The following is a 12,381-nucleotide window of genomic DNA, read 5'->3' as shown; positions in this document are numbered from 1 at the left end:
ACTAATTCATGTTCATCACAAAAGGTGTGGTCCTGATGTGGTCCTCTGTAGCTCAACTGGTAGAGCACGGTGCTTGAAACGCCAAGGTAGTGGGTTCGAGCCCTGGGACCACCCATACACAAAAAAAAATGTATGCATGCATGACTGTAAGTCGCTTTGGATAAAAGCGTCTGCTAAATGGCATATTATATTATATTATAAAGGAGGGCATTGGAAATCTCTTGCCAGGTTCTGACAAAAACTGGTTCTGACATAGTTTACAGCCTTTGTCAGAGCACTTTATTCTTCTGGGCTTTTGGTAAAAAGATTTCCAACTCCCTCCTGTAATTGAGCTCCTTGATGGAGAGCCGCATGCAGGCGGCTAGATGCTTTCCCTGCAATCTGTTCCTCAAGTCTGTTTTGACCTGCAATAACAGAAAGAATAATAAGAGAAGGGAGATGGACAAAGAGGATCTTCTTTCACATTTAAATGTTCTTACTCATTTCATTGCAGAGAAGTCCCTCTCACAATTAACGGAAGACACTGGTATAGTCAGTGCGAATGCTGCCAGCTGGCTAAGGCAGGGGTAGACTGCCCCCACTCATCAAACTGTGAGGCCAGCTTTGTCATTGCCGTCAGCTGGTCCAACACCTGAAATACATGAAAAACTAAAAGATGTACAACATTAAAGAAGAGCCAACAGAGTGGTAGTTCAACAGGAAAAAGGGTTGGGCAACACTGGCCTAAAATGTTATCTTCAAAAGATTGTCACACTCATGCCATACATTGAATGCGCCAATAGCACGTTGCTTGTAAGAGGGCCACTCTTGCAGCACAGCAGCCTCTGGCTCTTGCAAGAACTGCCTGGAGAGGAGGGTCAGGTTAAAGATGTTTATCCTCTCACTACAGAACACAGCCTGAGGTCCCAACACACTGAAGACCCCCAGAATCTCCAGGTGTTGGAACCTCCGGTCTAGGCTGTCCTGGAGGCTAACAAGATATGGATCCATTACCTAATTACAGCACAAAACAGAAAATAAGTGATTAATAGCTGTTTGTTTTAGTTCATCCAACACACATGATGTAACATTGGTTTCATCACAGCATACCTTGTACCTCACAACACAACTGATTGGCTCAAACGCATTAAGAAGGAAAGAAATTCAAAAAATTAACTTTTAAGAAGGCACACCTGTTAATTGAAACGCATTCCAGGTGACTACCTCATGAAGCTGGTTGAGAGAATGCCAAGAGTGTGCAAAGCTGTCATCAAGGCAAATGGTGGCTATTTGAAGAATCTCAAACACAACATATATTTTGATTTGTTTAACACTTCTTTGGTTACTATATGATTCCATATGTGTTATTTCGTAGTTTTGATGTCTTCACTATTATTCTACAATGTAAAGAATAGTAAAAATAAAGAAAAACCCTTGAATGAGTAGGTGTGTCCAAACTTTTGACTGGTAGTGTATGTCAGGAGTTAAATGCACACAGGACATCTGATCGATACGCCCTCTGTTTTCCGCTCACTCTGCCCCAATCACATTCGCTCACTCTTCCCCAATCACATTATCTCACTCTGTCCCAATCACATTCTCTCACTCTGCCCCAATCACATTCTCTCACTCTGCCCATACTTGGAATAATCCCCCTGGACTGGACCTGTCCACTACCCAGACCCTGGCCTATAGGAGCTGGGAGACCCTCACTACAGTATTAGTAAACTAGATTAGCCAACCCAATCGCCAAATAAAACGCTAACCTGTGGCGTAACTGCAGCAACAGAATTACGCCATGTGCTGCTGTATATTAGCTGTCATAGAATCTACGCCATGGCTTGACGTTTTAATTACGCCATTTAGTGCCGTATCTTAGCTGTCAGCCAAACTCTTAGCTGTCAGCCAAATAAAAAAATTAAACAAAAACTTAAGTTTAGGCATTAATTTCGAATGGTCAAGTTTAGGGTTAAGGTTAGTGATAGGGTTCAACTTAAGTTAGGCATTAATTCCGTGGTTAAGTTAAGGGTTAAGGTTTTGGGAAAGGCTTAAAACCTAGCCTAGCACCCGACCCTCGGAGCCAGAGTCTGCGGCTTAAACGCCCATCCACCATCCCCATCCACAACACCCTAGCAAGCCACAAACCTACTAGATGGTAATAGGCACTCATGTTACCCCTAGTGGATGGTATAGCTTCCACATTTCGCCAGGTCCAAACGTAATCTGGTACATGCAGAATCGACACCTCCAGGCATATTCCATAAGAGAATGGGCTGCTAAACCCAAACTACAGTTAAGCTGGAAATGTCACACCACAGTGTAATAAACACAGACAGGCATTTTCAATTCTTTATTCACTTTCCTTTTTGTATTATGTTTTACTGAATACTAATTAATTGCTGTGAGTACTTGTCAAAATAACCCTTGTCCTGAAATTCCTCTGATCTTGTCAGTGGAAATCATGAGCCTTAAGGCTGATCTCTAACCAGCTTAGCTAGCGTCTTCACTCTTCATTGCCAGACCCCATTCTGCCACACATCGAGGGATACTTATTAAGGGTGTCGGACAGGAAGAGAGACAACGAGAGAGGATAATCACAATAATTATATTTCAAGAGATTAACTTTCACTCTTTTCTCTCCCATTATGATATCAAACCTTGTGGGTGTGTGTGTTTATGGCCAGACATGAGGAGATGAGGCAACAGGATAGGCGAGGCCCTCACTGCAAAAAGTGAAATGGAAGAAAGCCTAAATATCTTATATTGAGTGATAATTCATTTTTTATTTTTTATTAAGGTAAAATATCTTTAAAAATCGTAGACTTGATTGTGTGTTTTGGATTATTGTCTTGCTGCATGACCCAGCTGCGCTTCAGCTTCAGCTCACAGACAGATGGCCCACAAATGTTGCTGAGTTAAAGTAGTTCTGCATGGAAGAGTAGGCCAAAATTCCTCCACAGCGACGTGAGAGACTGATCAACAACTGCAGGAAGCATTTTGTTGGAGTTATTGCAGCTAAAGGTGGCACAACCAGTTATTGAGTGTAAGGGGGCAATTCCTTTTTCTCACAGGGGCATTGGGTGTTGCATAACGTTGTTTATGAAATAAATGAAATAAGTATGTAATTGTTGTGTTATTTGTTCACTCAGGTTCCCTTTATTTAATATTAGGTTATGGTTGAAGATCTGATAACATTCAGTATAAAAAATATGCAAAAGTAGAGAAAATTAGAAAGGGGACAAATACTTTTTCACAGCACTGTATATGAAAATGGCACATTTCTATGATCTGTGGTTAAAAAGATAAGAAAGGTCCTAAAAAATGCTCACAGGGTAGGATTAAAAATAAGAAACAGTGATTTTCAAAACCTGCAACGAGTTTCTAGCTAGAGGGAGAGTATTATTTTGCTCTCCACATCACTGCGAATCTCAGTGTTTGAAAAGTGTTTAAACTTTTGATGATGTCATCGGGTAGAACGGTGTAGTTTTTTGTTGTTGTTGTTGACAAAATGTAGAAATGCGCTGTTTTCACATATGTAGACACTGCTATTGTGCTGGAGATCATGAAAATGAGGTTGAAAATGGTTGGAGTTGCCCTTTAAGGTTAAAATAAGCAAAATGATGTTCGATAATTAAGCTTGGTAAGAAAAAAACTGAAAACCCCCCACAATTTTAAGTGAATTATCACTCAATATAAGATATTTAAGCTTGCTTAGATTTCACTTTTTGCAGTGCTGTGATTAGCACACTGTTGATAAAGCATTGCTGTTTACCAGAGGCATGCCTGTCCTGTCCCATTGCTTGACATCAGTGCTGTTGTGGCAGCATTTGTTTAAAAGCAACTTTACAGGTAAATTCCACATACAAAAGCAACATTGTAACCTTGTAAGTCTTGCTTTCACACTTGCTTTCACACTGCAATAAATATTCTCATTGAGACACACTCCCTTCTTTGAGAAGATGATTGGATGCCTATAGCATCCTGAACAGAATTTGCTATCAGTGGGTGGGTGTTAGAGATGTTCATGTTAGACTTGTCCAGTGTTGGGGTTAGTTTCTCATGTTATATGACTGGCTTTGTTTGTGATGGCAGGTCTGCACGGGACAGTGATGATGAGGATGATGAAGACCGGAGAGGAAGGAGCTGCACGTTACAGTACCAGAATGCCATGGTTCGAGTGTTGACACACTTTGTAACCGAATCCGCCGACCCCCGTGGTCAACTGACCTTCATGCTGGGCAGTGATTGGCAAGTGGACATCACTGGGCTGGTGTGGGACTTCCTGAAGGTGGAGGACCCCCAGATAGCTCAGCTACAGGACGGGCACATACTGGTGGGACTAGACATGGGGATGACCACCATCCAGGTACGCTGTATGTGTGTTATGATCAGGTGTTTCAGTACAACGGATGAGTAAAAATAAACAGAACAAGTTTGACTAGAGAGAGGAGTGAGGGGAGGTGGAAGGAGCTGGAAAATAGAACAGTAAAACATCCCTGTCTGTTTTAATAATAGAGCTGAAAATACCTTAAAAACAGTCATCTGAAGTCAGTCATAACAATGGGATTTGCAAATGTCGAGTGGAGTAGATAAAATCTATATTAGTGTCACACCTATTTCCTCACAAAGAGCTAGAGAGGGATCTCAATGAATGGGTACACAGGGAAAGATCTATTTATTTTCAAAATGAAATTAGGTATGCACTAATTGGATTACCAGGAAAGTTCCATTAACATCAGGTTTCTGCCTACTCCAGTGTGTATTGCTGGTGGTTTTCTCTTCACATCATCATTTGATTAATGTTTCCTGGATAAACACCTGACAATGAATAGTGGAAGGGCTTGTTCAGGTCACTCCATTTACAGACAAATAACTCAATCTATATCCTTGTCAAATTAAATGGAAGCCAGCATAATGTTGGAAGGCATCAAGGTCAGAGCTGAGAATCACTGCAGGATTTACAGAGCGTCTCCCTACTTAAACAAGGTAACATGGTTGTGTGACAACACTGTGAAGGTGATGTTTGACGTCCACACAGCTGTGAGCACATGGATGTGAATGAGTGTGTGTTGCATAATGCACACGGTTATACCAGGCTTTTATATATCTAATATAAAAGCCTGTGTTTTGAAAGACCCGCTCACCTCACATCCCCTCTGATGTTTTCTTGGGGAAAAAAGTAACTTGTTTCTTTCAAAGAGTAATGCTTTTCATGTCCCATCTTTAATCTGGATTAATTCCAAGGGTTTCTCTCTCTCTCTCTCTCGCTCTCCCCCTCCCTCCTTCCTTCCCTCTCCCTTGTGTTGTCCCAGGTCCTGTCCCCCCTGTCGGACTCCATCCTGGCAGAAAAGACGGTGACGGTAGTGAATGAGAAAGTGACCATCACAGAGCTGGGGGTGCAGCTGGTCACCGGCCTGGCTCTGAACCTGCAGCTCAGCCCAGGAAGCAACAGGGCAATCCTCGCCACGGCAACCACACAGGAAGTGCTGCAGAGCCCAAAACAGGTCTGTTCAACATACTGTAGAGATCTTTGGAAACGATCAGTTAACATCCCTTTGATTAAAAATGTGATTTAAGAAACAGTTTATAGTAGATTATTTAATGTAAGCCTTGACTGTTTGGATCCCCTTTCACACAATTGCAGTCCTTTAATGTAAACATTCAGTAAGTACTGTGAATACGGTGTGTGTGTGTGTGTGTGTGTGTGTGTGTGTGTGTGTGTGTGTGTGTGTGTGTGTGTGTGTGTGAATGCCTGTGCTTGTTTGTTCGTTCCACTGCATTCCTAACCCTCTTAACTCCAACTCTTGAAAAGCAGAGTGTGACAGAATGTGTTTCCTTAGGCATCTAATAGAAAGGGAAGCTTAATCTCAGAGTGTGTAAAAGTTTCTGTAAGAAAACACAATTTACAGGCCGAGCTCTTGCTGTCCTATCGTCTTTCGCCTCACTTTCTCCCTTGCTCTCCTTCTCTTGTGAACGCTTTGATCCCTTTCTCTTTCTAGAGAAAGGATAGAATGGAGGACAGGCTAGTTTTATCAGTCCGATCTCTGTAGGGATGATGTCCGTGCGGGGATAAGCGTCCAGGAATTCCCCTAGAGGATCTGTAATTAGAGAGCAATTGCAGCCCACAGGGATCTCCTCCCCTGCTCCCGGGGATTTGTCCTGTGGCCATATTAAAGAGCAAATTGCAGAAAGGGACTTAAGATGCTTGTCTGTGGCAAATCCTCATTTGCTGTCTTTAATGTGACTGTCTGATACTGTATTTTCCCTATCTTTTAATCTGTGTCCCCTCAGCTCTCTGAGCACCACAGGAGGTTGGTGGCACCTTTAATTGGAGAGGACGGCTCGTGGTAATGGCTGGAGCGCAATAGGTGGAATGGTATCAAATTTCATTCGCTCCATTCCAGCCATTATCATGAGCCGTCTTCCCATCAGCAGCCTCCACTGCTGAGCACAGCACTGTTAGCGAAACAGTGGGTCTTTAGTGAGCTATCCCCTACCTTATGATTCCCACTAATGTAATACACTATATGACCAGAAGTTTATGGACACCTGCTCGTCGAACATCTCATTCCAAAATCATGGGCATTAATATGGAGTTGGTCCCCCCTTTGCTGCTATAACAGCCTCCACTCTTCTGGGAAGGCCTGGCTCGCAGTCGGTGTTCCAATTCATCCCAAAGGTGTTCAATGGGGTTGAGGTCAGGGCTCTGTGCAGGCCAATCAAGTTCTTCCACACTGATCTCGACAATCCATTTCTGTATAGACCTCGCTTTGTACACAGGGATTTGTTATGCTGAAACATAACAAATCCCACAAAGTTGGAAGCACAGAATCGTCTAGAATGTAATTGAATGCTGTAGCGTTAATATTTCCCTTCACTGGAACTAAGTAACCTAGCCCAGACCATAATTCCTCCTCCACCAAACTTTACAGTTGGCACTATGCATTGGGGCAGGTAGCGTTCTCCTGGAATCCGCCAAACCCAGATTAGTCCATCGCACTGCCGGATGGTGAAGCGTGATTCTTCACTCCAGAGAACGCATTTCCATTGCTCCAGAGTCCAATGGCGGCGAGCTTTACACCACTCCAGCCGACGCTTGGCATTGTACATGGTGATCTTAGGCTTGTGTGCGGCTGCTTGGCCATGGAAACCCATTTCATGAAGCTCCAGACGAACAGTTCTTGTGCTGACGTTGCTTCCAGAGGCAGTTTGGTGTTGCAACTGAGGACAGATTATTTTTACGCGCTACGCACTTCAGCACTCTGCGGTCCACCTGTCAGCAACAGGTGTGGCTGAAATAGCTGAATCCACTAATTTTAAGGGGTGTCCACATACAGTACTTTTGTATATATAGTGTATATGGCTCTTTATGACTCACAGTGCTGTAGTCCTACATTTCTAAAAATGCAAAAAAATTTACAAAAGTATATTTTGTTGCTGTAATTTTACATTCTGATCCTTTGAACCTTGCACGTTTGAAGTCTCCAGTAGTCAGGCAACTTTGTTTGCTTTCTTGTTCCTGTGATAGAAACGTTTCACTCAAGGAAATGGTTCGATTTCTTTAATTCTGGCAGTTACCAATTACTCTGTACAGTGATGTATAAGATAAGCTTGCCTAATGAAATAATAGCACAGGAACATTTCTGAAATAGGCTCTGTCTCATTTATACATTCTTACAACTAATGAATAAATGGGTTTTAAATTGGTTTTAAAATTATTCTCTACTAATGGTGAGGTTGTTGCTCTACAAAATGTGATAATGTGACCCTGTGTGAGGACGTTGTCAGTGTTACATTGGGTGGTCCTCTGTAGCTCAATTGGTAGAGCATGGCGCTTGTAACGCCTGGGTAGTGGGTTCGATCCCCGGGACCACCCATACGTAAACTGTAAGTCGCTTTGGATAAAAGCGTCTGCTAAATGGCATATTATTATATTATGTTTTTCTTTTTTTTTTTCTTTGCTCTTGTTTGTGTGTGGTTATGTGTGTATTACCTACTCACTGTCTGTGTGTGTTTTGTGTGTGTTTGTATAGGAGGCTCTGATCAGCGCGTGGCTACACTTCAGTGATGGCTCCATGGCTCCTCTGGATCTGTACAACCCAGACTACTTTGTCCTGACGGCCACATCTCTGGATGAGGAGGTGGTGACAGTGCAGCAGGACCCCTCCTGGAAGTGGCCTGTGATCGTGACTGAGGCCGAGGGCCAGGGCCTGCTGGTCAGGGTGGAGATGACCGTCTGTGAGCTCTGCCAGAAGTTCAAGCGGCGCAGCGTTTTGGCTGCAGGGAACTGCAACGTCAAGGTGAAGTTTGGCCAGAGCGACAGTGGCACCTCCAGAAGCAGTGACTATGGGCCGGAGGGCGAGGAGCTGGAGAACAGGGCCAGCGACCGCAGGCAGCAGTCCCCCTTCCAGGACAGGACTGGATTGGAAGCCCACTACTACGGCAGCTCCATCTCTGACATGGAGGACGGGGTCATGAGGAGGGTCACCACCACCACCAAGAGTACCATCATCAGGAGGCCCAATGGAGACAAGCTGTCAGACGATGGGAACCAGGTCCAGAACATGCCAGACTTCCCTGCCCAGGTGGACCTCCCTCGCAGCCGCAACATGGATGATGATCTGATCCAGACAGCCCGGGGCCTCACTGACCTGGAGATCGGCATGTACGCCCTGCTGGGGGTCTTCTGCCTGGCCATCCTGGTCTTCCTCATCAACTGCATCTCCTACACCCTCAAGTACCGCCACAAGGAGCTGTCCATCGAGGGCCAGGAGAGCATGAACCACGCCCACGATTGGGTGTGGCTGGGGAATGAGGCAGAGCTGCTGGAGAGTCACATGAGCCTGTCCCCACAGCAGGACGAGCTTACCTCCATGGTGGACTGCAGCGCCGGGCTGGAAGAGGGCAGCCACCTGCTCAATGGGGGCTCTTCCCAGAAGAACGTGCAGGGCCAGGTGCACCGGGCGGCAGACAGGGCGTGCTGCACAGCCACGGCCAAGGACAGCAAAGAAGACTCGCCGACCACAAAGAGGAAGCGTGTGAAGTTCACCACTTTCACCACCATCCCACCAGACAATGGCTGCCCCACTGTCAGCACACTGAGCATGGGCCACAGCCAGGACATTAAGTGGGTGTGCCAAGATGTAGAGCTGGGGGACTCCAAGGAGCTCCGGAACTACATGGAGAGGTTAAATGACAGTGCTTTAAAAGAGGTGCTGTAGTCCGTGTGCTCAGTGCACTTATAGCGAACTCACCCTTATGCCTTTCACAGTGAGCTGGGCCTGGACAGCACCTAACGCTGAACCCAGAAGAGGTTGAAATCTGGAAGCAACATTTTTGTGAATCACGTGGGACTGCCAAAGGGAAAATGAACTCAATAGGACAAAAATAGTAATGATACCACACAGGACTAATGGCAAATCGTTAACTTGAAAATAAACATATAATTTTTAGATAAACAAATTATCTCTTAATATCATCCTACCTTTTAATCATTATTTCATGATGGTTCTTTTGTAGGTAGACTCAAGCCATGTTCCCAGACTAGCTCTGCATTACTGACAAAACTTTGAAATGTTACGCAGATGATGACATGTAGATTTAAGAATGTAAATGAACAAATATTCAAGATGTGTATATAAAGTACTCATAGAAAGGTTTTGGAAGTTTTGTAACATTTTGAATATTGATTTCCTATTCCACATCCTGTCGTTTTTTTGTTTTTTGATAAATGTCTGGCCCCCCAGGATAGACCAGAGCCTACAGAACGTCCTGCATGTGGTTTGAAATAAAGGCACAAATTTTAGGTTAATCTTTACCAGAAGACACAGAGAAACGGCTGTATGTATATACTGAACAGTCCTCCTACAAGGCATTGTATTGTTGCTCTGTATATTGTATTTTCATAACTGTCATTTAAAGAACATACAACAATGTAGCGTGCGTGTCCACTTCAATCCACCAACCACATGCAAATACATTACACACGCCAGCATAAATTCCTTTTTCCTGCCCACTTTCTTCAATGACTGAATGGAGATTAGTGCTTTTCCAGGTTATGACTTCATATAAGCCACACAGCACAAATCCCGTTCGTAGCCTAATATGGTGTAGGAATTGTAATTGACTACAAAAATTACCAGGAATGGAATCATTTCACAAATATTACATTTCCATGATAAAGAAAAATTAAGCCACTGGAAGTCATTTTCTGCTCTTCTATTTTCAGAATTTAGCCAAACATACTTTAATTACAGTGAACTCAACAGTATATTTGACCAATCCATTAAACTTGGTAGCACAACATCTAGATTTGGATAAAGGATGAATCTGTCACCAATTATTCTGCCAGCAACTATTAGTGCTTCTCAAATCAAAGTTTATTGGTCGTGTACACAGTTTAGCAGATGTTATAGCGGGTGCAGCAAAATGCTTGTGTTACTAGCTCCTAACAGTGCAGTAAAATGTCAAACAAGTACACAAATAACAAATAATACAAAACTAGAAACAAGAAATCAAGAATGTCAGAATGAATCCAATTAACAACCCAAATAACACTGATAACATGATGCCTACTGCATGAAATGGTGATTACATTGATTAATGATTGGACTATAACTCAAATTAAATTACTGTAAGCTTTTGCAAAAATACCAATTATGGTCTAATTAACCCATGTCTTGGAGCCTGCAGAAATGCTTGGCGAGGACAAAGTGGAATTGGATTTCCACTCGCTCTTTTGAAATGGAAAATTCCCATCATGAACCCTAATAAATAAATAAAAAGCCTTCTAAAGTGGGTGGGGAAAGAGGTTCAGAAAAAACATACTTCATATATGAATCCGTTAGCTAACCAGAACAGTCATAATATCAACTTGAGGTCAATAATCAATGTGAGTTTGTGAGATCATGTTGAAATATCTGTTGCTGGGAAGTAGATGCTAGTCCGACAACGAGCAAACACTCCTCTAAAACAGACAGATGAGCCAGCAAATTACAGAAATATCCTTTATATTGCTTAATTAAAAACACTGCTAGTTGTTGCGTCAGTGTCTACAAGGCCCGTTGAATAGTGCTTTCCTGAAAGGTCCTGTGCACCAGAGGAGGTTGGTGGCACCTTAATTGGGGAGGACAGGCTCGTTGTAATGGCTGGAGCAGAATAACTGGAACGTGGTTTCCATGTGTTTGATGCCATTCCATTCGCTCCGTTCCGGGCCATTATTATGAGCCATCCTCCCTTCAGAAGCATCCTGTGCTGTGCACTGACAGGGACCCTCCTCATTCCTTTATTCATTTAGTTCAAGTAGCTTGTCTACTTGATTCCCCGCAGCTCCTACGGTTCCTCTATTGATCTTACGCTCTATGTTGAATGAAAACACCAGATGAAATAAAGGCCTTACCTCCATCGCTCTCTATTTCTCTCCCTTCCTCCCTCTCCATCTGTTTCTCTCTCCTCATCTCATTCTTTGTCTCTGTTTCTCCACTGTCCTGATGAATGATTCTTTCTTTTTTCTTCCCCCATGTGATTTGGCCTGTGTTGTGGCTCTATCAGTGGAGCGGAGGGGGATTGATGTGGGGGTTGTGTGCAATGCAGTGCGCTGGGACGGTGAACGCTGTGCACAGCCTGCGGACTGTGATGGGCGCAGAAAGCCTAGTAGGAATTTAACTGTCAGCCACAAGGGACATGATTGATAGAGGGCCCTCTGTAATTAACACACCACTGTGACTTTCTTTTCTGTGTCCACTGCCCAGTGGTGGCTTCGGCCTTGTGTTTGGAAACAGGAATACCTACATGACATTGAAGATATATTGAGTGTACTCAGGGTTTTCTAGTCTTTGGAATGAGGGGTGTGAGGCTTGTTTTTATTTGCTTTGTAGTCCAGGCAAACGGAAATAAAACTCCAAAGGCTCCACTTGGATAGACTTAATTGAATTAATCATGTGAGACCAGCAGTACACTCCCAGTAAATGATTAGCTGTTCTGTTCTCCCTGTGGTAGTGACGTCCAGGGCCTGTGTTTTCTCTCTCTGAATTCACTGATTGGTGTAGCTTATTGTTTTATATCTAATCCCAAAAATATTTTCCTATGCTTTGTAAAAAACAATGCACTGCCTTATACTAACAAACACATACACACTCACACCAAACGCAGTTAACGCACACACACCTCATACCATTTGAGGTAAAGGAGTAGCTGTCAAGGTCAGCTTGACATTCCGGTCAATTATTATTTTATTTTTTTACAGATGGAGCCACAGGGAATTGCAGACGACATTGTTCATAAACACAACCCTGGTGCCTGAGCCAAGTAGCTATGCCTTGTAAACAAAGACTCCCGCCTGACCTGTGCACCTCAGCGGGAAACAAACAAAATTCCCCCCTCTTCCCCACCCCCTGGATCCAC

General features: G+C 43.6%; 1 protein-coding gene across 1 annotated transcript in view; it reads left to right on the top strand.

Moving 5' to 3' along the window:
- Nucleotides 1–9,887, top strand: part of LOC121550729 (transmembrane protein 132C-like) — a 120,664-nt gene extending 110,777 nt beyond the window's left edge. The window contains exons 5-7 of the mRNA XM_041863082.1: nt 4,072–4,345; nt 5,292–5,483; nt 8,013–9,887. Coding sequence (XP_041719016.1) covers nt 4,072–4,345; nt 5,292–5,483; nt 8,013–9,200 — 1,654 coding nt within the window. The 3' untranslated portion in view covers nt 9,201–9,887. The remainder of the gene's footprint in view (nt 1–4,071; nt 4,346–5,291; nt 5,484–8,012) is intronic.
- The last annotated feature ends 2,494 nt before the right edge of the window (nt 9,888–12,381 follow it).

This window comes from Coregonus clupeaformis, chromosome 18, assembly GCF_020615455.1.
Source record: "Coregonus clupeaformis isolate EN_2021a chromosome 18, ASM2061545v1, whole genome shotgun sequence".
Taxonomy (NCBI): Eukaryota; Metazoa; Chordata; class Actinopteri; order Salmoniformes; family Salmonidae; genus Coregonus; species Coregonus clupeaformis.
This window is presented reverse-complemented; position numbering and strand designations above follow the sequence as displayed.